Raw genomic sequence first — 26,614 nt, forward strand, 5'->3', positions numbered from 1 at the left:
GGTTGGTATGGTGCCTGGGAATTGTAAGCAGTGAACAGATGTTCAGATGTTTGTGACAAGGTAGTGCCCATTGCCAGAGGAGAGTTATCTGTGCTCACTCTCCCCCCTATGACTGATGTTTGTTGTTGTAAGATTGTGTAGTACCTCATAGAGTTCAGGGTCATTGTCTAATTTGCCCCAGAACTGGAAGCACTATATGCAGAAATCCACTGTGGACGCCAATTTGCTGTTGACTGCATCCCACACAGCTCTGATGTCTCCTGTACAAGGTGCACAGATAAAGTCAGTGATTTTGAAAGTGAAGATAATTAGAAGAGTCTGATGCATGGAGGAGTCCTTGGATAACACTTCTGGCTCAGCCATGCACAAATGCATTTGAATTAAAACTTCTCAATTAGCCCTCTCAAATTTGTCTTCATCAACCTGTTGTGAAACATTTGAAGACCAGGGAATCAACCCTGTGCACACTGACATGCATTTCTCAGAGGGTTCCCTCTCTGGGCTGGAGGAGTTAAGGAGCTTCCATCACCTTTATTATTCTGGGAAGCTGCAAAACCAAAAAATAAGGTAATTCCTGAGCTCAGTGAGGTGTGGAAGCTCATGCTTCCATCATAGGAAACGTCCTTAACATTCCCCAGGATAAAAAGGCACATTTTCTATTTTATAGGTCACCCTTAGATACTGGATTGTTGTTGTATTTATGTTTTCTTTTCTGTTTTCGTCGTTGTTGTTGTTTTAATGACAAGTGTACTCCTTAATCCCCATTGACTATTTAACCCATCTTCCCCCCGCCCCCCACCTCTGGTAATCATCAATTTGTTAATTGGGGCTCTGTTTCTTGATTTCTGTCTCTTTAATTTTTTCCCTCTGCTTGTTTTTTTTTTTTTTTTCCAAAAATTCCACCTATGAGTGACATCATAAGGTTCTTGTCTTTCTCTGACTGACTTCACTAAGCATTATATTCTCAAGCTCCATCCATGTTGTTGCAAATGGCAACATTTCATTCTTTTTATGGCTGAATAATATTTCATTATATAATAGATTATATATCTCACATCTTTATTCATCAATCGGTGGATGCTTGGGCTGCTTCATATCTTGATAATTATAAACATAGGGGTGCATGCATCACTGTGAATTAGTGTTCTTGTATTCTTTGGGAAAATATCCAGTAGTGTGATTGCTGGGTCATAGGTTAGTTCTATTTTTAACTTTTTGAGGAACTTCCATGCTGTTTTCCATAGCACCTACATCAGATCGTGGATTTTCATAAATAATTTACTAAAAGAGAACCAACAATTAATGTTATAACCAGGGATAAAAGCCAAGTATAAACATTTTCCATTGAGTCCTATTGCTAGAGCTTTTAAAAAAAAAAATCCTTTTTACTTATTTTTTGAGAATCTGAGAAAATAGTCCAATGTTATACTTAACTCATTTAGTTTATACAGTTTAAGAAATCTGTGGTATTACACATATTTAATATAAAATTCTACCTTGTATATAAAAAGTGAATGAATTTCACATTACCAAACTGAATGAAAAGTAAGTAGTGCAGCATAAAAATAAAAATGTAAGTCACGTCCTGTAAGAGAACACAGAAGTCCGTGCTCTGAAGCTACTTGTTGATGAACTGAACAAAATAATTGCAACAATAGAGTCTCCAAAGTACAGAGGAAAACGGTATATTTGATAGAAGAACTTAAGGGAATAATTATTTATTATGATTTTTAATAAGAAATCAAAGGGGGAATGGAAAATTGAAAGTTTTTCAGAAATGATGACACAGCCTTTGTAATGTAAAAATTAGGAAAAAGTCAGGAGGTTTGACTAGGAAAGGTCAGGAGCACTTACACTCACTCTGGTGCCTGATTAAGGCTTACCCAAGTGAAGTCTAAGCTCAACAAAGTCTAAGCCATGAAATGCTTTGCCTAGCGGGAGTGTATGCCTGAGAACTCTAAGGTATTCCATTTACTACCTAGCCATGGTCTTGTCTTAGCCGAGTCGACTTCACTAGTGTGAAGTACAGAACCAGACCAAAAAAACCCACTTCATCAAGAGACGGCTTTAGCAAATGATCAGAGACCTCCTCTAAATGTACACTGTTACCACTTACTGTCTTTCCTTGTCTTCTACCCTGTTATTTTTTTTTTTAAGTGTGCTTTTAGTTCACTTAAAGATACTTAATATAGCAATACGAACTACCCTGTGAAAAAAAATTGGCCAAAAAGGAAAATAAAGTAAAAAATACAAATCAACAAAATAATTCTGTTCTTTTATGAAAGTCTTAAAACTGTAATGAAGACTGGTTCCAGAGTGGAGGGAAGACCCTTGAGAGATAGAAAGGTTTGCCCTGGAAAGGTGCTTGTCAGACTTCTGAACATCTGAATCCCCCGGATGGCTGGGGAGGACACATTGCTGGGCCTCCCCTCCATAGTTTTTCATTTCGTTGGTCTGGGTGGAGGCTGAACAACTCTCATTTCTAGCAAGTTCCCAGGTGATGCTGCTGCTGGTCTGGTGACCACCCTTAAGAACCACTGCCCTAGAAAAGAGGTCTGAATTTACTCTGTCAACAAGCTAAGTGGATAATGAAGACCTCACAGTAACATTCTAGAGAATGGGCCCAATAATTTTAGTTGGAACGTTTTCTAAGCTTGCATTTATGTTTCCAACTACAATCAGAGAGCTCTCAACAGAGGTCCATAGACATTTCACAAAGTGAAATTGGCCTTGCTTTTCCTTTATGTCCACCTTTTCCATATTACCTAGATTTTTTCCTTCAAGAATCACTAGCATAAAATTTTAAGATCACCAGTTAGGACTTTGCCTTGTATGTAAAACTGGCTTATAGCCGCATTCATTTAGTACATTACTAATAATACTATACTTGGATATAAATACTGAAAAATCTTTATGCTAAAATTCATTCTTTTTTGTACTATTAAACTCCAAATGGCTGTTAAGTGGAAATTCTTACAGAAGAGCGAACAGGAGTCATAGCAATGGGAATTACGGTAATTGACAGAGGTCTGAGAACTTGACTTAGCTCATCAATGATATTCAGGATTGGAATGCCTGCTTTTCCCAGCTCACTGGTTCATGCCCAAGAACATTTAGAGGTGAACTTTAAATAAGACTGTTCTCAACATTAATGTTGTAATCAACCCTTTTCTTCCTGGTCATTTTATCTTTAGGATGGCTGTACACCAGTTCACGCAGCTGTGGATGCTGGTAATGTGGACAGCCTCAAGCTTCTTATGTATCATAGAGCACCAGCTCGGAGAAACTCTTTGCATGAAGAGGAACCCGAGTCAGGTGTCTTTGATTTGGATCAAGGAGAAGAGAGTCCTGAAGGCACATCCAAGCCTGTCGTTCCTGCAGACCTCATTAACCACGCTGACAGAGAAGGCTGGACAGCTGCCCATATTGCTGCTTCAAAAGGTTTTAAGGTGTGTCTGGTAGCAGCTGGCGTCATTACCCGGTTGTAATTTGATGAGTGACACAGTTGTCTGCTATTGACTGAGTGTATTTCAACGGAATGATTGGAGATTGAGTGATACCATTGCAGGAGACAGTCAACTACCCATATGAACTGACCTTTTTCCAGACCAGTAGTACTTATAGTCAACTGTACAAGAGACTTCTTTTTTTTTTTTTTTAATAAGATTTTATTTATTTGTGAGGAAAGAGAGTAAGAGAACGTGTACAAGCAGGGAAAGGGGCAAAAGGAGAGGGAGAAGCAAACTTCCCGCCTGTCCTGTGGGGCTTAATCCCAGGCCCCTGAGATCATGACCCCAGCTGACGTCCTATGCTTAACTGATTGAGCCACCCAGTCACCCTGAGACTTCTATAAAAATCATACTGGAGGGCGCCTGGGTGGCTCAGTTGGTTAAGCGACTGCCTTCAGCTCAGGTCATGATCCCAGAGTCATGGGATCGAGTCCCACATCGGGCTCCCTGCTCCTTGGAGAGTCTGCTTCTCCCTCTGACTTTCTCCCCTCTCATGCTCTCTCTCACTGTCTCTCTCTCAAATAAATAAAATCTTAAAAAAAAAAAAATCATACTGGAGTTTGTTAGCAAATGTGGGAGTAATTTCAGATATATATATATATATTTTTAAATCTTAATGTAAAATTAGGAGAAGGAGTTTGGTGTTGATTTAGTCAACTGGAATGTTTGATTCATGGACCAAGGCCATGCTACTGGTAAGAGGGAGGGCCAGGATGGAAATGCTTGCTCTCAACTCTGAACTACCTCACTTACACTCTTGCTGGGCTGTTTTACTGGTAGATAAGAGGGCTCAAGATTTCACTCATCAGTTAGAGTAGAAAATGATTCTGATTATTAAGGAAATAGTAGGCCATTCCCTCATGCTTTTTTCTGTTTTGATCAGTTTAGCAATAATTAATTCAGCAATAAAAAACTTTTAGGGAGCTCCTGAGTGCAAGACACTGTGTAAGCTGACATCTGCCCGGATTATTTACACCAGCAACTAACTCCTAGTTCAGTGGCAAGAGAACAGTGTACAAGACAAGTGTAGACAAGAGAACACAACAATTAAAATAAGGGTAATGGTCATGTGGTTGGAACAGTATGAAAATGCAAATTTTATTTTATTTTTTGAAAAAAGAGAACATACCTGTTTCAGAGAGCAGAGTCACAGGGATCTTAGGCTCAGAAATGGCCCTTTCAGGAGGCAATGGAAGTGATTCTGGCCTTGCAGAGTAGGTTACATTCACCACTTCTCATTGGGATTGGCAAGTAGGTGAGATTGGGCCCCGGGAGGAACAGAGACTGGAAGGAGGGAGGTGGGCAACAGCATCGGCTAAGCTGATGAGAGGTGGTGAGAAATAAGCTGGAACTAGGGGTTTCATAGTACTGCATGGGCTTCAGTGACGTTTTAAGGAGTTGGGACTTGATTTACTGGTCAGAGTAAAGCCAGATGTTTTGTACGAAATGTTTTGTACGAAGGAGCAAAACAATCAGTTCTATAGGTTGAATGATTAATTTAGCAATAACATATAGAAGATTGAGAGTTATGAAAAAATGGGTGGCAGGAAGATAGAGTAGGTGAAAGATGAAGAGAATGGCAGAAATAATGAGAGACATTATAGACCAGAAGTGTCCTCGGGTTGCAGACAGATTAGATGCAGAAGAGGGAGACAAGAAGGGGTGCCGTGACGTTCCCAGAAAGAGAAGAGGCGTCATTGTGATCAAGAAGACGGAACGTGGGTTTAGACATGCTGGATTTAAGTGCTGAGGTGTTCATCCAGATGGAGATATCTGGGAATAGCTAGAAATTGCATTTGGAGCTCTTGGTTCGGTAACTTCCTATTATTATGACCTAGAACAGAAGCTGTTCATTTTGGACTTTTTTTTTTTTAATGAGCAAAAGGCATGATTTAGTTAAATGTGGAGGTTTTGCTTTTTAGTAGTTTGCTCCCATTTTGTCCTTTAACAAAAAAGTACAAAAATTTTGTGAGCTAGATATACATGTCTTGCTTTGAATGGGATGCAATATGTATGAAGTAAAAGTTTTTAGGAGACAGAGATAAGCGCTATGAAAAGTTTACATTGGAAAACGCACAGTTAATCTAAGACTGTGAATCTCATTTGGTGGTAGAAGGGTACATTGAAGGGGTTCTTTTCAACCTGTTTTACCTCTCAAGAAAATCTCTGAGTATAAGGCAAGATGTTACTGATAGGAGTGGGTTGTGTACACTCAACCCGAAGGCCAAAAAATTAAAAAAAAAAATTAAAAAATTAAAAAAAAACAAAAGAAGCATCATTGATCTAGACTGTTCAGCTGCTGAGCGTCTCATGCTATGCAGAAGAGAAAGCGCTGCCAACGTGGGTTACCCTGCAGTGTAGGGCACTTGTGTTGCTGCTCAGCTCCTTATTATGAACTCCTTCTTGGTCGGGAAGGACCAAGGTCGGGTGCCTTTTTTTTTCTTGAAGATTTTTTTTTTAATTTATTTATTTGTCAGAGAGAGAGAGAGAGCACAGGCAAACAGAATGGCAGGCAGAGGCAGTGGGAGAAGCAGGCTTCCTGCTGAGCAAGGAGCCTGATGGCAGGACTCGATCTCAGGATGCTGGGATCATGACCTGAGCCAAAGGCAGCTGCTTAACCAACTGAGCCACCCAGGCGTCCCTTTCTTAAAGATTTTATTTATTTATTTGACAGATAGAGATCACAAGTAGGCAGAGAGGCAGGCAGAGAGAGAGGAGGAAGCAGGCGTCCTGCTCAGCAGGGAGCCTGATGTGGGACTCGATTCCAGGACCCTGGGATCATGACCTGAGCCGAGGGCAAAGGCTTAACCCACTGAGCCACCCAGGTGCCCCCCTGGTGCCTTTTTGTAATCAAGGATGATATCTTCATGGATCCTCAGGCCCTGGGCCCACATAGATGCTCGGTCATTGTTGAGTAAAGGGAAATACGACCACTTTCTCTCATAGAAAATGCCTCTCCCTGTATCTTCTTTAAGAGGCATAAGATAAATTTTGAACAAGAAAAGAGAGATTTTTAAAAGTGATCGTGACTGACAACTTTGGCACACTGCTGAGTAAAATCATAGATTAAAATAATAGATTTTTTTTTTTTTAAGCCCCAGAATGAATACTTTATCTTCCAGCTAGCCTCTTCATTTTATGATTAGGACATTTAAACCCTGGAGGGAGTAATAGAGAGAAGTTGGGAATGAAGCCCAGATTGCCTGATTTCATTATCTTCACCCTGTACCATGCTGCCTGCCTTCCTAGTCAAGGGTATTGGAAAGTTCTTCTGCGTCATTTGCCTAATACAGAGTTCATATCCTGGCTGAGATAGTTCTCCAGAGAGCTAATCCATTTACAACTAAATTCCTAAGACTAATTTTCTGGGGAAAAAAAAAAAAGTTTATAATTCTGAGTTAATTGTTTTGTGGGTGAAAAATTCTACCCTGACCACAAGCCGAGCTTAAAGAAAAATGAGTGTTTCTTCTCTGCCCAGCAGCATCTATGTGTCCGACCTACATAAGACTGCGGTACATCATTACCTGTTTCCATGTGGTTTTCAATAAAAAATTGTGATCTCAGAGCTCGAAGGTATATAGCTTATTGAGACCAACCTCCTCATTTTGTAGATGAAAAAATCAAGTCTCGAGAATAGTGTAACGAATTCCGCAAGGTCAGTTCATGGAAGATCAGATTCCCAAATCAGTGCTGCTTCTCCCACTTCCATCTTGGTCTTTCTCCCAGTATGCAAGTCACCATTTAGTGTTTGGGAAAAGGAGTGTCTCTCTCTAAAGCCGGCCTGTGACTTATCATCGAGTGTGAACCTTTGTTTTCATCATACTGTGAATAGAAAGAAGAGCTTCTTAGTGAAACTGTGTTGTGTCGTGAGACCTCTGACATGCCAGGTTTGTGCAGCAGAAACATTAGGGAGATTTTCTGAATTTGATATCTCTGTTGTTAAAGCTCTCGTACAAAGAGATTCTTTATTTTGGAGGGCTGTGTGTGTTTCTGGCTGCAGGACTAGACTATAATTCTAGTTTATGTGCTATGACCAAAGCTGGTGGCTTTCTCTCACTCAGGCTCTTACGCAGTCTCTCTGGGTTAACGTGTTGATTATTTCATGCAGACTCCCTCCTCTGCTTTCAGACCCTGCCTTATCCTCACTTCGCCTCCTATTTCAAGGGCCAGGCTTTCTCTTTGTTCTTCTGGTTTTTCTCTTTTGTTTAGTCATAGCAGCTCCCACGCCCCATTTGCAATTGGCTGTCCTGTTTTTTAAGAGTTTATCCAGTCTTTCGGCTTGAACTGTGGCTTCTACAGTAATGCATCTCAAACTTCAATCTCCACACCTGGCTTTTTTACCTGTCTTACAGACGTTTCTTTCCAGCATCCTGGTGGTCATCTCTGGGCAGGCTTACTGCCCCCTGATCAGGCGGTGGCCCTCTTGTGACCATCTTTAGGCCATTCTTGCATTGTGTTAGGACTGTGGTCTGCCTGGTACATAATTATCTTATAGCCAGGGCGTGGCAGGCTCGTCCTCTGGCACAGTGGCCTCCACCCCAACTGGGTGATCTGATGAGGGTGTGTGTCTCAGTAAGGCCCACAGGGGGACCCAAGATTTAGATTTCCTCTCCCTGGGTCATGACTGCAGAGAATAAGATGATGGGAGTCGCTCAGCTTCTTGTTACGTGGAATTGGGTAACTGGCTGGAAGAGGAGAAGGATAAGATACCTGTGAGGTTGGACCAACTCTTTGCAAAGAGATTGATCATGATAAATAGAAATCTGTTCTTGGGAATCTGTTTTGTGTTTTAGATTCTCCATCATTATTTCTTTTTTTTCCCTTTAACTTTTTTTTTTTATTATTAACATATAATGTATTATTTGTTTCAGGGATACAGTTCTGTGATTCATCGGTCTTACACAATTCACAGCACTCACCACCAACGTCCATTACCCAGCCATCCCATCCCTTCCATCCCCCTCCCCTCCAGAAATCCTCAGCTTCTTTCCTGAGATTAAGAGTCTCTTTTTTTTTTTCCATTTTATTTATTTTTTCAGCGTAACAGTATTCATTCTTTTTGCACAACACCCAGTGCTCCATGCAAAACGTGCCCTCCCCATTATCCACCACCTGTTCCCCCAACCTCCCACCCCTGACCCTTCAAAACCCTCAGGTTGTTTTGCGGAGTCCATAGTCTCTTATGGTTCGCCTCCCCTTCCAAATTTTTTTTTTTTTAATAAACATATAATGTATTTTTATCCCCAGGGGTACAGGTCTGTGAATCGCCAGGTTTACACACTTCACAGCACTCACGATAGCACTTACCTTCCCCAATGTCCATAGCCCCCTCCCCCTCTCCCAACCCCACCTCCCCCCAGCAACCCCCAGTTTGTTTTGTGAGATTAAGAGTCATTTATGGTTTGTTTTTTTCCCTTTAACTTTTATGAAATTGTTTTTGAAAAGGCCAGACTGACTCAGCTGTTAGTAAACAAAGGGAAGGCTATTATTCCAGAATATTCAATGCAGAGCATTGCATCCTTGCTTAATTTGAGCAGCAGTGATTAACGGACAGAATCCTAAAGGATTCTGATCTAATCTTAGCCAACCAGAGTCCTGTTGCACTCCTCACCCAAGATATGGACTCTCCTTGTTTTCCGCTAATACCTTTTATGGATCTGGGTTTGATCTTTTTCCTCCTTGCCCTCTGTACTTTTTCCCTTGCCTGATTTTACTGATCCCCAGTTTACAACCTATAGAGATTCCCAAAATGTTATCTGTAGCTTTACTTAGCCATTTCCTGACTCTACCCAAGAACGTGCTATTCAGTAGGCCACAGTTTATAGGGCATCTCCTTGAAAACTAGAGCAGCAAAATTCCTTTGCCCAGTAGAGCCATTCTTTATGCCTGTCACCCCAGTGTAATTATTAACAGTACCCCCCTTTTTACTCTTAAAAGTGGACCAGTTGGGGAATTGCATGGAAACCCCATTGACGATCATATTCACTTTGGCTTCCGTCAGAGGGCTCCACCTGGCTGCGTCCTCGGGCCCCGTGTTTGTGCCCCTTAGCCGGTCTGCCGCATCTCTTGGTCCTTTTGAATCCAGTACCATCACCGGGCATTTGTGTTTACTTGCTCCTCTTCCTGACTTAACGAGTTCAAATGATTGGTATAACTCTAGATTTTATTCCTTCGCATATGGAGTTTGACTATGTTGCGTCCTCCATATCCCGTGGGCACTGCCCCTGGGGAGCCCTCCTCGTCTGCTGTCTGGATTCCTGCAGGTTCTGCTAGCTCTTCATCCGTGTCTCTCTGCCCCCTCAGCCCGCCATGAGAGGGGCCTTTCAGACCGGGAAACTTGGTCATGTAATTTCCCTGCTTAGCATCTTTCCAGGGGTCTGTCACGTCTAGGATAAGTGCCAGGCCTATATGGTGACAGACAAGTCCCTTCCTGATCTGGACTCCGTTTACCTCCATAGGCCCACTTCCTGTCTCCTCCCCTAATGCCTTCTGTGCTCTAAGCAGGCACTGCTGGCTGCTGCGCCAACACCCTGTGCTCGCTCTCCCCTCCCTGTCTTTGTGTCTGTTGTTCCCATTACCTCAAATGGCCTCTTCTCCTCTCCTGACCCTTCCTTGCCTGGAAAACATCTCAGCTTAAGTCTTGGCTTCCAGAAGCGAGGTGTTCCCAGGGCACCTCTCCACACTTCACTTGAGTGCTTCTACTTTAATTGTTTGCATGCTGGTCTCTCTCTCCATCTCCTCCAAAAAAGATCACTTTTCCATTTTTCTATGTGCCGTGTCCAGCAGAGTCTCTGGCCTGCGAGTGCTGTTTGATGAACTGATGAGCGAGTGGACTGTTACTGCTCTTCTTCCTAACTGAGCTCCTCCGTTTCACCTTCCTTCAGGACACCTTCCAAACGTACCAGTTGCTTTTCAGAATCAAACTTATCATGGCACTTTGCTACCTGAATATATCCTCATGCCTGCAGAAGACCTATCTCCATGCCAACCTTAGAATTCAGCCCTTCACAGCTAACTCCAGCTGTCTTTGTCTTTGGCCATTCCCCGCTAAATCTACCCTGTTGTTTATGCCATTATTTCTCATCTTAACAGCCTTCATCTCCCTGTGTTGCAAGTCCACGGGCACACCCACACCCCAGGGGTGTTCACCCTGTGCATTTGCGGACTGCTTTCATTCTCCCTCCCTCTGCCCCGTGTCAGACTCTCGGCTCCCTGACCTGATCTTGATCTTGTATCTAACTCCTTGGACTTGGGGTTTCTACTTAGTCTCCCTGGCCCTTCTACCTTGCTTCTCAGCTCTCAAAGGACCATGGCAGAGGTGTCTCTCTGACTTTCAACATCTCTTCCCCCCTTCTTCTGTAGTAATGGATTCTGCAGAGTTCTGGGCCCATGACCACCCAATATAAAGATCACATTCTCTAGACTCCTTGGCAGGTCATAAAGTCACCTACCTAAGTTCTGGTGAGTGGGATGTGAGTGGAAATGAAAGCTTAAGCTTAAAACCTCTGCTTTTCAAGTCTCTGTTGGAGCAAATGTATTTCTAGCACGGTGAATAGGACTTTGGTTTAAACCCACTCGTCCAGATCTCTTGCTTTGTGTCACTTGGGTAGAACACCCTGGCTGGACACCCATGTTGGACATTCATTTCCAGAAGCAGTGACTGGCATCATGGCATTTACCCTCTTCATATATTCCACCTATCAAGGAGAGAGCTTAGATTCCTCTCTCCACCTTTCCTTCCTCTTCCACCTAGTGCAACTTTGGCTATCACTTGAATGCATTTTGCCCGCGTCTCTACTACACTTCACATTCCTCCCTGAGATGCAGGACTGTGGTCTTGCTCATCATCACAACCCTCAGTTCTAGCAGGACCTGGCAGAGTGCTTAGTGTCTCTTAAAGTTGTGGGGGTTAATGAACACTGAATACTTAGAAAATGTTAGAACTGTGCCTGGCACTTAGTGGGCACTCAGATAGCGGTAGCCGCGCTTGTTAAGTGTCATTTGGGTGGAGGTTTTCACCTTCTTCCTCTTCCCCGTGGAGCCCGGCATGGTGTGGAATTCACACTTGTAGCATGAATACACATCACCGTGGTAGCCTCCTGGGGACCGACATTGCTTGCTTCCTTATAGAGAAAGTCTTTGCTTATATTATTGCCCACTGACCTACTTGAGAATAATAAAAATTGTATACTTTGAAGGTCAGAGGTAAAAGAATCTTGCAGATTTAGGTTGGATCTTTTATCATTTCTGTTGCTAATTTGAAGTAACATCACCTAGAATTATATTGAGATCATTGACATTGGTCGATGTGCTATAACTCCTCACCAACTAATTGAATATTTGGGCTATTTTCTAATTGGTGATTATGTTGATTATGATAATAACAGCTAATAAATATTGAGAGCTTAGTACATGCCGAGAATGCACTTTTAATGCATCTTTTTTTTTTTTCTTCAAGATTTTATTTATTTATTTGACAGAAAGAGAGAGATCACAAGTAGGCAGGGAAGCAGGCTCCCCGCAGAGCAGAGAGCCTGATGCAGGGCTGATCCCAGGACCCCAAGATCATGACCTGAGCTGAAGGCAGAGGCTTTAACCCACTGAGCCACCCAGGCACCCCTTTTAATGCATCTTTTAAGTCACATAACAACCCTGAAAGTACAGACATTTAAACAAAGATAAGGAAACTGAAACAAAAATGTTAAGTGATTTACCTAATGTCATAAGTAAAATCATTTACATTGGCAGAATTAAGATCCAGGTCTGTTTTGGCTTTTCTGCTTTTGTTGCAAGTATTAACTTGCATAATAAAGGTATTATTTTTATCTCTTCCTTGGGAATTCACTGAGTTTAGTGTTCGATTGCATTCTGGATAATTCCCCATTAGAGTTCATTTCTAAATCAGTGTTTCTGAAGTTCTCGTCTACTATCTAATGCATTTATTGGTATTACACCAATTAGTCAAAACTGTTGGGTAAGAACTGTTATTTATATATTTGACTTTGTTTTCAGTTTATTTCTTGGCTTAGAGAATTTCTGAATTTGAACCCCAGACCTATCTACAAAAAAAAAAAAACAAAACCAGACTTTGATTATAGCTGTTAGAGGAGATCCCTCCAATCTGAGCAGGGGCAGTGAGAAACCAGTGTTCCAGTCAGTTTCCTTTTCAGGCAAACCTCTGGTTCAGCTCCTCCATTTCGGGGCTCCAAAGACCTAGTCTCTCATCCCCCCAGCATCTGAAAAGATTCCCTACATCCGCTTGGCCCTCACAGCAGCACTGGCTTCCTGTTCAGATTTCATTTCACTGGTGGTTTTTGCTTACTTACTTTCTTTTTGACCCTTGGGGATTTCCTGTACTTCCTTATGAACTCACATATTAAAGTCTGTTTTGGAGGGAAGTTTGAAGCAACTGGAACTCATGTACTCCTGGTGGGAGTGGAAATTGGTATAGCCACTTCTAGTAAGCTCTTTGTAGTATTACTGACCTAGAACAACATATGCTTAGCCTGTGACCCAGCAGGTCAGCTCTGAACATAACATCCAACAGAAATGTGTACATGTGTCCATCAAAGGACGTGTACTGGAACTTTCATAGTAGATCCCAATGTCCATTAACAAGAGAATAGATAAGTAAGTTATGATGTATTCACAAAACCATACATGGAAGACCACACAGTACTTAAAAAAAAAAAGAAATTATGATTAGTTTCAACATGTGGATGAATTTTATGGACATTATGTTGAATGAAAAGAGGCCAAATATGAAAGTGAAATTGCAGTATGATTCCACTTATAGTAAGTTGATAAATGGGTAAACCAACAACTGTTACTAGAAATCATCACAGTAGTTACCTGTGGGGGAAAGAGGAGGAACTGGGTGATTGAGATGGAACATAGAGGAGGCTTCCAGAGTACACCTTACGTAGTTATGCTCACTTATTTGTCGACTTTTCTAGAGGATAGTATATGTCAATAAAAAAATATATAAATAAAAAACACAAAAAATGGTATTTCTGTATTTTACAAAACAGAAAAAGATGTTTTACCCCAAGATTTTCAGACTACCAGGTTTAGTGTTGTTAGAAGTGAAAAGATGAAATCTGTCCAAAGCCCTGTGTGTGTGTGTGTGTGTGTGTGTGTGTTTAAGGGAGAGATGGAAAGGATGTTGCTTGTTTGTTAGTTCCTTTTTATGGTTTCTGGTCTATTCGGTTCTGTGCTTATTCTGGTGGGAAATCAGTAAACAAGTCATCAAGTATTAAAGGTTAGTATAGCAGAGGTCCTTGGCCAATATCCTGATGCTCTATCCTATCATGCAGTTACTTACTTGAAAACGTTTGCACATATATTGTCTTATTTTGACTTTGTTATGAAAAATTTTGGAGAATTTAGAGGTTCCATTTCATAGGTTCCTGACACTTTTTTGGGTGGGGATTTCCTGAAGCAACATAGAAGAAGGTAGAGCTGTGAAAGAGAGGACACATATCTTCAGTATCTGTTGGGAAAATTTTTCTAAAAACTCAGCATGGTGTTCATATTTTTCAAATAAAAATAGGACAGCGTAAGATTACAAATATGAATGTGCTTGTGGCGGGCACTCAGAATTGTTAAAATTGGAACCCTGCACTTATGTGACCAGGAAAACAGTTCATCATCTAGAAAATAGCCCAGAGCACCAGTTGTAGCAAAAGTCTGTTTGCTTTATATTGTCAAATTACCATAAAAGGATACTGCCTGCTGAAGTCAATTTCCTTCTTAATTTCACTCCACAACACGAGTGATTAGTAAGCTTTTTTTCTCTTGAGAAAGGCTGTTCTGTGGAGCGATGTTGTGGTCCTGTGATCACATTTGAATGAAGCCCTCCTTGCTTTCCATTTTGAGCCGGTGTTTAGATGAATGTATTTGGGTTGCTGGAATTGAAATACAATTTCTAGCTGAGAATTTCTGATTTGCTCGTTCCAGGCGAATGACTTTTCCCTTGAATTTTTCATTTGAGTTTATTCATTTGGACATGAGTTAATAGAGCTTTTGCCTTTACAGGACTGCCTGGAAATCTTGTGTAAGCATGGAGGGCTTGAGCCAGAAAGGAGAGATAAATGCAATCGGACCGCGCACGATGTCGCCACTGATGACTGCAAGCACCTGCTGGAGAATCTGAGTGAGTGCCATTCGCAGCTTTGTTCACCCCTCCTCCCCCTGCTGGGGCTGCTGGCACCATGGGAGGATACTCATGCAGCTACGGTTTGCTCATTCGCTTCTTAGCTTTCTTTGAGCCCTAACAACTACAAAAACATTTTATGGAATATCAATGTGGTAATTATATTTTATTGATTATCAATGTGGTAATTATATTTTCCATGCAGAACGGCTTTTTAGAGAATTAGTTGCTATTCAACTAATGCTAGATCTTCTTTGTATTTTAATGACTTCGGATAGTATTGGAATAATTACTGCTCTTTCCTTCTGGACTTAGATTTTGTCTCTCTAAGACATGAGATGAATAGGGTATGAACAATCATGGCTGGGTACTTTGCCATTAGCTGATCATATAAATGTAGGAGAGTTACCTCTCAATGCCTGCTTGCTGACCTGCCTGTGAGGATAACTGATACACTTTGGGGCCTCTTCCAGCTCTAAGAATATGTGTTCCTCAGCCCATGTTCTAAAAGGTTCACTTGTGGGTTTATGGAATATGGAGTTTCAGATCATAAAAAATATTACAACTTCTCATATCAAGATCATCTTTCAATCTACCCAATCAGTCAGCTGTATCAATATTTCAACTTACATTCTAACACTGAGACAGAAAATGAACAATAAACATAATTTATTGCATGGTATCTGAGACGGTAACTTGTGCTATGGAAAAGACTCAGGAGGATTGGGAGTGTGAGGATGGGTTTCAGTTTTTTAAAGTGATGGTCAGAGTCACCTCACTGGTAAGACATTGAAGCAAGCATTGAAGGAGGTGAGCAGAGCAGCTATGTAGACCTCTCAGGTAAGAGCTTTCCGGGCAGAACATCATCAAGTGGACAGAAGCGCTCAAGCAGGAGTAGACCTGTTGTGTCTGAGGAGCTGTAAAGAAGGCAGAGTTGGAATGAGCGAGGGCAGAGAAGTTATAAGATGGGATGAGGGGGTGGCCTGATGTGGTTGGAATCTGTAGGCCATTGTAAGATAACCCTTTCAATGTCTGAGCTTCGGAGTGACAAGATCCGCTGTACATTTTCACGGTTTCTGTGGCTGCTTTGTTGAGAATAATTGTAGGAAGTCCCAGGACTGAAGTCAGGGAGACTTGTTGGGCCCTTGTTGTGTTCCAGCGAGAGACCGTAGTGACAGCTCAGTCTAGGATTGTCACGGATGTGGTGGTGAGAAGTGGTTAGGTTCTGGATGCAGCTGAAGGTAGAGCCAGCAGAACTTCCCGATGGACTGAAGCCGAAGCATGACGGAGGGGTGGGGGGCTTCATGTATCACCCCAGCGATTCAGCCTCAGCGACTGGCAGGGTGGAGTGACCAACACCCCTCACGGGAGGGCCGTGGCTAGAGCAGATTTTGCTAACGAAGATCAGGAGTTCCGGTTTAGTAATATGAATCTGAGATGTCTGTTCGGGGATCTGTGTGGAGATGCCAAGTCAGCAGGGATTCTGGAGATGAGTATGAGTTGGATACGTAAATCTGAGAATCTGCAGTTTATAGATGGTATTTAAAGTCATGGGACTGGATGAGATCACTAAGGAAGTGAACACACACAGAAAAAGTACGAGAAAGGAGCCTTGCAACACTCTATGGTTAAGAAATCTGGAAAATGTGGAGGGACCAGCAGAGACTCATTACAGAGTGACCGTTGAGGCATGAGAGAATCCTGTGGGAGTGGATCAGAGAACAGAGAGGGGTCAGTTGTGTCAGAAGCTATTGACAAGGTGAGAACTGAGAATTGGTGATAGTTGGAAAAATAATCTAGTAGTTTGTTAAGAGAAAAAAACAATTTAAGAATGGAATCATAAAAATAGACTTTTTAACATTATATTTTCATTTTAATCCTGCAGATACTTCTTTCATTAATTTTCAGGTGAAGGTCTTTAGTATGGTTTTTCTGACTGAAGTTCCACATATTCTTATTGGAAAACCACCTCTCTCATGTCTCATCTATGATCTCTAGTGTTTGAGAACTTAAACATACTTACAAACTAAAAGCAGTATCTGTCTAAAGATATTTTTTTTCTAATTTTATGTAGTTGTCTCCTCTATACCCCATTAAATGACTTTTTAAAATCCCTCCTCTGTTCCATGATCTCTAAAATGTCCAACTTCATTTTTATAGGACTAAGAAGTCATTTCATCAGTTTATGGAATATTTAATTTACCAATTATAGTAATGAGTTCAATAGACCTAAAAGATTAGAGAATAAACACAAGTGACTCCTGGTGAGCGCATAGTTCAGTTCATGAGAACGGAAGTGCATTGGAGACTGCCCACCTCGGTGGGGCCTCAGTCAGCTGGTGTCACAGAGAGATTGGAAAGATCACTTAAGCTTCTACTGCACTGTTTACTATTTATTAAATACTCACTAGCATTTACCATGTCACTGACAGTGTGTCAAATTCATTTCAAACATGAGTTCCTTTTCTCTAACAGCACAGTCCTAACATTTTGTAGAAGGAATTGGGATGTAGAGAGATGAAGGTAATTTACCAAGTACACGTGGCTGGTAGGAGGCTGGTCCTGAGGCTCAGACTGAGGTCTGCAGGAGTGTGAAGCCGCTGTCAGTGACCTCTGCAACAGGGACCTGCCTAATTCATGATGATATTGATGAAGGCGGGGAGAAAGGGCAATGTAGGGAATTCAGGGTCAAGAGAACTTCTTTTTTTTTTTCTTTAGAGTCTTGTCAATGAACTACAAAAGGCCAAAGATACAAGGAACAATAAACAAATAACATAAACATAAACAAAGAAACTGTGAAGTTTGGGAGACCACAGTTTACTGCAGTAGAAGAACACTCAGTTAATTGTATCTCAAGAAATATTATAGTTAACCTTTGCTTTGTTTTTGAAATGTTTGTATCTGCCTCTTTATATAAGAGTTTTGCTGCGTTTTCCTATCAAGGCTTTCCCCCCTAATTCTTCTATTCTTCCAACAGACGCTCTTAAAATACCTGTAAGGATTTCAGGGGGTGAGATTCCACCAGGCAACTATGGTTCAGATGACTTTGAATGCGAAAACACAATATGTGCTTTAAATATCCGCAAACAGACATCATGGGAAGATTTTTCAAAGGCAGTGAGTCAAGCTCTGACAAATCATTTCCAAGCAATCTCATCTGATGGATGGCGGAGTCTGGAAGACGGGACATTTAATAACACCACCGACTCCTGCATTGGCCTCAGTTCGAGCAGTGTGCGATCCGTCATGCTAGGTACCAGCCATCCTGTGATGAAGAGAAAGTTAAATTTCTGGGCTTATGTATGTTTATGGGCTCCATAACCTGAACTTAGTTCATTGATTAAATACATTCAAAGCTCACTTGTGACAGCTGCTGGTGCCAAGAAACTTGGGTATTCACAATGCAGCCATTATATAACGTTGCCTTGTGAGTATAAAAAATGCTTTTATGCCTTCGATAATACTTAGAGTAAAGAACAAGAAAGGCCTTGATGAGGCTTTGTGATTGCACTTGCTAGGCTGATAAATGCAAGAAGCTAACCACATTGCAGCTGCTTACTGATGGACAAGCTCTGAATGCAGCTCCAGATTTGTACTTGGGCTGTGCTGGGGATGCTCGTAGTGTAGTTAACAGCTCACCTCTGGGACAGGAGCCCTATGACATCTAGAGTTAGAAGAAGCACTCTTCATTTGAAGATACAGAGCTCCCACATGGGATGAGTCATGGTGATAACTGGTTATTTCTGTTTGATAGGCGCTATGAAGCAGACTCCAAAGAACTTAAAAAGATAAGATTTGTTGGGGCTTCTGGGTGGCTCAGTCGCTTAAGCGACTGACTCTTGGTTTCAGCTCAGGTCATGATCTCAGGGTTGTGAGATCAAGCCCCACATTGGGCTCTGCGCTCAGCATGGAGTCTGTTTGGGATTCTTTCCCACTCCCTGTGCCTTCCCTCTGCCCATCCCCCTGCTCCCTTGCTCGCTCTCTCCCTCTCTCTAAAATAAATAAAGCCTTTAGAAAAATAAAAAGGGGGTAAGATTTGCTTTCTGGTAAGCATAGTAAGTACTCTCTAAAAGTCCCTGGTTAGTGTGTTTCCTCTTGAGCCAGCAGAACTAGCATCTTTGGGGAACCTGCTATTATTTCAGAACTGTGTTGGGAGCTGTATACACAGTGCCTCAACAAGTCCTTAAAACAGGCTCATTTTACAAATAAGTAAACTAGTTACGAGATGACTCACCTGAGATCACAGAACAAAGAAGTAAAACAGGCAGGATTCAAATCTCTGTCTGTCTGGTAGGAAGGCCTGCATATTTTCAGCAGCAGTATGTTGCAAAAGAATAGTCAAGGTTGAGGAAAAGTGTGAGTTTCACCATGCTTTTAATATATTCGCTTATTAGATCAGAAAGCGTTTTATTCTGTTAACTTATATATGCTAAGTCACTTTAAAAATACATATATTTCAGGGGCACCTGGGTGGCTCAGTGGGTTAAGCCTCTGTCTTCAGCTCAGGTCATGATTCCAGAGTCCTGGGATTGAGCCGTGCATCAGGCTCTCTGCTCAGCAAGGAGCCTGCTGCCCTCTCTCTCTCTGCTTACTTGTGATCTCTGTCAAATAAATAAATAAAATCTTTAAAAAAAATACATATATTTCAGTAGTTTTTGAGGCAGATTATTCATGGCAACTTAATCTTATGAATCTATGGCAAAATCATTAAAATAATTATTACAGAAGAATTACTGTGTAGTTAAGTAATTACATCAGGACAATATGTCATAAATGATTCTCAGTAACCCATTTTGCCCACACAATGAACTGTTATTCAAGGTGTGGGTATGCCCAGAGGTCTAATAAATGAAGTCAGCACAGACTTGTTTGGAAGAAAATGGCCTTTCATCATCAGCCCTCTTGCAGCTAATCTGGAAACAAGCGTAAGCAAATGGCTGTTTACCTCCATCAGAGAGATTTAGCTCTGTGAGCAGTGGATAATAAGCCCTCATGGTTCCAGCGTTCATGCTTGTCTCTGACAGGTGGGGAGCCCTGGTGGTTTCAGATCTAAAGATGATTGAGTTTTTCTGTGGGTAAAGGGCTTAGCATAGCGTCTGGCTGTAACTACTTGAAAGTTAGCAACTACGATAAGAGTTAATAATGTGTATATATATATATAAGTGACTTGACTCTATTGATAACCCAAGTAGGTTAAAGGGACCCCAGTGAGTTTATAGGTAGGGCATGCATACATGGTAGGAATATTTAAGGATTTAAGATCTGTGGAAAGGAAGGAATGGGACAAGTACCTCCTACGCGTCCCTCCCTAGGGCAGGCCCCTGTGACGTGGGACCTCTTCTGAGCCAGAGTGAGCAGAGGGCCCAGACCATGGGGTGGCTTGCTGTATTCTCAGTTCCTGAAGTTACTGTTTTTTCTGGAATCTAAAAATTTGTTGGGAAGGGAGCGGATCAGAAAGGACCTGTTACCTCATCCAGACTGCTTGGACCTTGTGGCGCAGGTACAGCAAGGGCCGTGAAAAGTTATCATCAGCTTTGTTTCTGAAAACTTAACCATAGAAGTATTTAGTTGTACTTCTGCTCCCCAGTTTTCTCCCTTACTCCGGAAGACAGCCCTGGGGAAGCCTGTAGGTGGAGGGCCCTCCTTCTGACCTTCGATAGACGTGTTTGGGAGTTCACCCCTGTGACCCTTGACCTATTCTGTGCATGGCTTTGACAGTTTAAGCTCTGGATTCGTTAGGGTTCTCACACAGATTGCACATTGCCCCTTACAAGAAAATTTACTTTTAAGCTTCTTTGACATTTTGTTTTGTTTTTTTGAACTAGGAAGTGTGCCATGGTCAACAGGTCAGAGCTTCTCCCAGTCCCCATGGGACTTTATGAAGAAAAATAAAGCAGAGCAAGTCACTGTGTTTTTATCAGGTAAGGATGGTCCAGACTGGGGGAATGTTGACACAGTGTTTGGCTTCATGATCATCTCACGATGCTCGTTCTTTCATCGGCACGTTTCTGCCCTGCATTCTCTAGCAATGCATGTATGACTCCCTCTGCTAAGTCATTAGATGTTTTTTGAAACATTTGATAAAGGAGAAGAAAGAAAGCCATGTTTCTCACACCTGTGGTGATACCCATCCTGATCGTTGATTGCTGCAATTCCTTTATTTTTCTTTTTCAAGATTTTATTTATTTGAGAGAGAGAGAGTTGGGAGAGGAGGGAATGGGAGGAACAGAGGGAGAGGGGGGCAAGCATACTCCCTGCTGAGTGGGAGAACCTGCCATGGGACTGGATCTCACGACCCTTTCCCTGAGATCATGACCTTGGTCGAAATCAAGAGTTGGATGCTTAAACGACTGAACCATCCAGGCACCCCGCTGAGATTCTGCTCCCTGTCTCACTAGGAGCAAACCAGAGGTTAAACCTAAGGTGCTAAGAGAGTGGCAGAGACTGTGTTAAAAATAAATGCCTTCCATTACTGTCAAGTCCACTGTATGATTCATACAATTATTATAATCGTACGAGGTAATGTTTAGTGAGCACCTATTATGTGCTAGGCCCTGTGGTTTACAGCACACTCCAAGTATAAGTTCATTTCATCCTTATACCAACCCAAGGAGATACGTATTTCTGTTTACCCTCATTTTGTTAACGAAGAAATTAAGGCTCAGAAAGATTAATTTTCTTGTCTAAAGTCGGATAGCCAGTGTTACAAGAATCCTCAATTTCTCAGCCCTTAACTCTAAAAGGGATTTCATCATATATTGCCCATAGTGGAGAATGGAGTCTTTAAAAGTTCAGTTAGTAAAGTTCCAACTAATAAAGTTGTATTCCATTGTTTGAACTACTTACTGAAATGAGAAAAAAGAAAGTGTGAGACTATACCAGAAAATTCCTGCAGGCTCAAGCACTGTATCGAAAGGGTAGCAGAACTTGGGAGGGAAATGAAGGAGATAGTTTGGGAAAGAACGTAAAGGATAACCCCCAGAACTGCATTAATGCTATCCCAGTCTAGAACTTTCAGAGGTTGGGATTGCCTCTGATAACGCTTATAAATAGGAAAATATTGAAACCAGTGATCAGAGTAGTTACTAGCCATAGTATTTGAGCTAGGACCTCAGGCCCTGGCTGTGGTTGACAGGAGGTGAGGGGGCTTCCCAGGGGAAGGGAGGGCAGCTGGGGAGCTCTGGGGAGGCCAGGAGCAGGGGTCATTTACCAGCCAGTTCAACGTGTGACGGTGTTTTCACAGTGGTAAAGAGACAGAGGTACCTGTTGGTCAGGTGTCAGCTCTGCCTAAATAATTCAACAAACAAGCGAACATTATTGTATTTTGATCATTTATATTTAATAAGGAAGAACCAGGGTGCCTGGGTGGCTCCATTGGTTCAGCGTCTGGCTCTTGATTTGGGCTCTGGTCATGATCTTTGGGGTTGTGGGATCGAGCCCCATGTTGGGCTCACACTGGGCGTGGAGGCTGTTTGAGATTTTCTGTCTCTCTCCCTCTGACCCTCCTTTCTCTCTTTCTCTCTCTCTGCCTCTCCAAAAAAAAAAAAAAAAGAACCAATTTTCCTTCTATGTATTGCTTTCTTATAGGTCCTCAAGAAGGCTGCCTCAGCAGTGTGACTTACGCATCAATGATCCCTCTTCAGATGCTACAGAACTACCTCAGGCTGGTAGGTGGATGCTGCCAAGTAGAGTCTCAGACTCCCATCTCTGATGCTGGAATATACTGGTTGGCTCATTTTCATGTTTGAAGGAGTGTGAGCCCCCACTCACCCTGTGCCCTAACTCTGTGACCTTCCCCAGCAGCCCTTTCCCTATAAGACCGCTGGTCACTTAATTCTGGATTTCTGTCACAGTCATCCGTGCACTCACTGCCGACTACCTATTACCGGTGATGTGTTGCAGTTGGAGCAGGAGGAGATTGTCTTTCCCCAACATGAACTCGACATCAAGTCACTGGTCATCAATATGAAAGAGAACGGTTATAGATGCTTTACTGTAAACTTCTATAATTTAAAACGAAGTTAAATATGCTGGCATTAGTTAACATATTGATTTGGTCACTTCAACAGAGACCAAATGGTTATAGCTTAAGCAGTATAGAGGTTTATTTTTTCAAACAGAGAAATCCCAGCAGGTGAAAGAGCCAGCCAGGGGACGTGAGGCAGGGTGACCCTGGCAGGGTGTCAGCACCTTCTCCCTCACCCGGCCACTCTGACCTGGGGTGTTGCATATGTGGGTTTGGCCAAAGAGAGTCACCAGGTTCTAGCCTGAGGGAAGAGAGCCTGGAAGGCAAGCGTCTTCCTTTCTGAGGAGTTGCACACACCATTTCTACCCACAACCCACCAACCAGAATTGAGACACAGGTTCACACCTTGCTGGGTTATGTGGTCTTTTGCTGGGCAGCATGCACCCAGCTAAAACTAGTTCTGTTATTAAAGGGAAGAAGAATATGATTATCAAGAGAGTAGCAAATTCTAGACCGTGAATAACTATAATGCTTTGCGTTTGTCTAGTCCTTACTACGTGTAAGACGGTATTCCAAATGCTTGTATGTGTCTTATTTATTCCTCAAAACATCCCTATGAGGTAGATAGTGTCATCCATTTTATGGATGAGGAAATCGAAGCAGAGGTCACATACTGTGCTCAAGGCCACGAGGCTAGTGAGTGATTCAGCTAGGACTGCCCAGTCCCTGTGACACGTGGGGTCTCTGTGATCTCTATCTAATCTAAAACTAATATTGAAAGTATAAAACTTTAGCAAACATTCATTTTGCTTGTTGCCTTAATTTGGAAAGCTTTTTTTAAATAAATGGATTTGCCTAGGCGCTTTACAAAAATTGTTTCTATTAACTATCAGTTGGTATCTGGAACTGACATTTGCAGAAGTAGCCACAACGGTACAATTCAGAAGAGGTGGGATCTTGTAAATCTGAGACTTTCATTTGTCTTCTATGTTTTGTGTTCCTCTCTCCCTGTGGCTCCAAAGTAAGCCTGAGGCTTACTCTGGAGGGGAAGGAAGGCTGTCTTCTTCCTGTGCTTTAGTGAAAGTTGAAGTTGGTTTTCAGGAATGTGAATGGTTTTCAGGAATGCTCCCAGTAGAATGAGCTCATAGAACCACTTTCTTCTCTCCCTTCTCCCTTCTCAGCTTCTCTGTACCAGGCAAGGTTCTGGCTTAGAGATTTTCATATTCTCAGATGATAAAATAGAAAGGTGGTGAAACAAATTACAGCTGCACATTAGGCTTGACTGCGTAGGTCTGTTAAATGAAATGTCTATTAGGACATTATATCCAGAATATTGCAAGTACACTTATATGTGTGCCTCCTAATGCACAAGACATGGGGACCACAAAAGACCAACAAACTAGGGACTTAACTAGCTGTCCTGTTCTCAGCTTAATGAGTGTACACAAAGGGCTTTTTAAAATTCAACAATTAACCCCTGAATGAAGATAGTAAATATTTATCATGCATTTTAGCAATCACTTCAAAATTTAAAGTGACTCAGGCCATAATATAATACCGTGGTTATGAATGTTTCGTCTTCATATGAGATTATAACCCCCTCTAATGAGACAGATAACATGTTAACACATTTTTGTATCCTGTTTGGTTATTTAATTCAGTTGTTTGACAAGTATTTATGGAGAGCCTTCTAAATGCAGATGGTGTTTTAGAAACTTAGGATATGCCATTGTGTAAGATGCATTCCCTGACCTCATGGAGCTTACATTCTAGTGAGGGAAGACAAATAAGAAATAGATGGATAAATGCATCTGTAATGACATGGCCAGTCAGTAGAGAAGTATACAGGAAAGTATGCAAGTATAAATGAAAACAAAGCACGTAAGGAGATAAAGAACTAGTGGGAGGGGTGGCAGAAAGAACTTTTGGATGGAGTTGTTAGCAAAGACCTCTCTGTAGAGACACAGAGACAGAAAACTAAATGAAGTGAAGATGGCGGCCTTATGAAGGGTCTTGGAAGCAGATGGAACAACAGGTACAGGAGTGTCTATCCTGGCAATGAGGTCTGAGAGATGAGAAGCTAGATCTCTTGGGATCATGGCAAAAACTTTGGATTTTATTCCAGGTGTACTGGAAAGCCACTGATAGGTTGAGCTGGAGAGTGACCTAGCCACCCAGTGCCACAGGAATTATAGGCACATTGATAGGTCTTTGAATTGTTGAAAATCTGTACAGCATGCAAACCTAGTAATATCTGATTTTATTGAGTACTTATTATGTGCCAAGCTCTGTTGTAAGATCTATAGATTGTTTCATTGAATCATTCCATGAGGGTACATAGCTATATCAGTTACCCCCATTTTACAGGTGAATAAACCAAGACTGAAGGTAATTTGTCCAAGGTTTGCAGCAAGCAAGTGGTAGAACCTAGTCTGTCTTCCATTCTCGTGCATGTAATGATAGTTTATTCTAGTTATTAACCTGTTGGTTAAGAAGGAATCGTAATCACCAGTTTAACTGTAGATGTAAATGTATTACATAGAATGCATATGTTAAAGCCCTTATGCAAAAAGCCACATGAATTGAAGACTTTAAATCAGATTTGTTTCTTTTTTTAGTAGTGTTATTTTTCAATACTTTCATTGCATAATTAAAATATACAAATCTTAAATGTCCATTCTGACAGTTAATAAGGAAACATTTAATGTGATTGAGTTTTGATTTGCTAATTATTCATTATAATAGCGTTAACTCAGACTTTCTTAGCCAACTGCAGTTTTTATTAGTTACTTGCAACATTCTTTTTTAATATTTCAGTGACTTTGAGTAATTATTATATTAGAGAAACACTTAAATAGATTATCCTCATCTGAACACTCCTTTAAAATGTAGGACTCTGGGGGCTGCCTGGGTGGCTCAGTAGGTTAAAGCCTCTGCCTTTGGCTCAGGTCATGATCCCAGGGTCCTGGGATCCAGCGCCTCATCAGTCTTTCTGCTCAGCGGGGAGCCTGCTTCCTCCTCTCTCTCTCTGCCTGCCTCTCTGCCTACTTATGATCTCTGTCTGTCAAATAAGTAAATAAAATCTTAAAAAAAAAAAAAAAGTAGGACTCTGAATCCCCTAGGACGTAATTCTTGAGATTTCCCCCGGCCTGGTAGCCGTCCAGCCACTCCACTATGTGCTACACTAACCATCAAGAATCACGACTAGAAAATTCCACCTGCTCTTCATAGAGTCCCAGATAAATCTGCCATGTTCCCATAAAAATAGTATTGTAAATGATGGTGGTTATGTATCTAAGGCCACACATCTCGATCAACTCCATTAGCAGGTGGCTGGCTGGCTCTAGCCTGATCTCTGTTGGGCATGGAGGGGTAAATGTGGGTAAAGTCCTAGCAGAAGGAAGAAGCCAGTTCCCTGGTATGACGAAGCGTTGCTCCAATACCAGTGGATCTTTTGGCTTCCACGGAGATAGTGGAAGAAGATTCTGGGCAACAGGGCAAGTGTCAGCCCGAAGGAGGTCTGGAGCAGGAAGATTCATGAGTGTTAGAGGCTGGCTAACAAGGGAGCGGTTAGATCCAAAGTTATATATCTTATGGTTGTTTGTTTTGGGGGGTTTTGTCTTTTTTTTAATAACTACAATATCAAATTCATATGTCTTTGTTACTAAATGAGGACCTGTCTTTATGTGAAGTTCATAACCAAGTCTAAGGTTGGCTTTTTAAAGTTTCAGTAAGCTAATTTTTAAAAAAAACTTGTGGTGTGTCTCTATGAACTTTATTTTCTTTTGAATTCCCATTTTTTTATACCTATTTCTTTTATTTTTATTTTATTTTATTTTATTTATTTATTTGACAGATAGAGATCACAAGTAGGGAGAGAGGCAGGCAGAGAGAGAGAGAGAGGAGGAAGCAGGCTCCCTGCCAAGCAGAGAGCCCAATGCGGGGCTCGATCCCAGGACCCTGGGATCATGACCTGAGCGAAAG

General features: G+C 41.7%; 1 protein-coding gene across 4 annotated transcripts in view; it reads left to right on the forward strand.

Annotated features, from left to right (window-relative positions):
- CTTNBP2 (cortactin binding protein 2) overlaps window positions 1-26,614 on the forward strand; it is a 155,424-nt gene that overhangs the window by 91,240 nt on the left and 37,570 nt on the right. For all 4 annotated transcript variants that reach the window (XM_046021022.1, XM_046021025.1, XM_046021026.1 and 1 more), the window contains 5 exons: window positions 3,195-3,449; window positions 14,547-14,664; window positions 17,642-17,917; window positions 20,490-20,585; window positions 22,252-22,331. In XM_046021022.1, the coding sequence (XP_045876978.1) occupies window positions 3,195-3,449; window positions 14,547-14,664; window positions 17,642-17,917; window positions 20,490-20,585; window positions 22,252-22,331 (825 nt within the window). The remainder of the gene's footprint in view (window positions 1-3,194; window positions 3,450-14,546; window positions 14,665-17,641; window positions 17,918-20,489; window positions 20,586-22,251; window positions 22,332-26,614) is intronic.

Source organism: Meles meles, chromosome 10, assembly GCF_922984935.1.
Source record: "Meles meles chromosome 10, mMelMel3.1 paternal haplotype, whole genome shotgun sequence".
NCBI lineage: Eukaryota > Metazoa > Chordata > Mammalia > Carnivora > Mustelidae > Meles > Meles meles.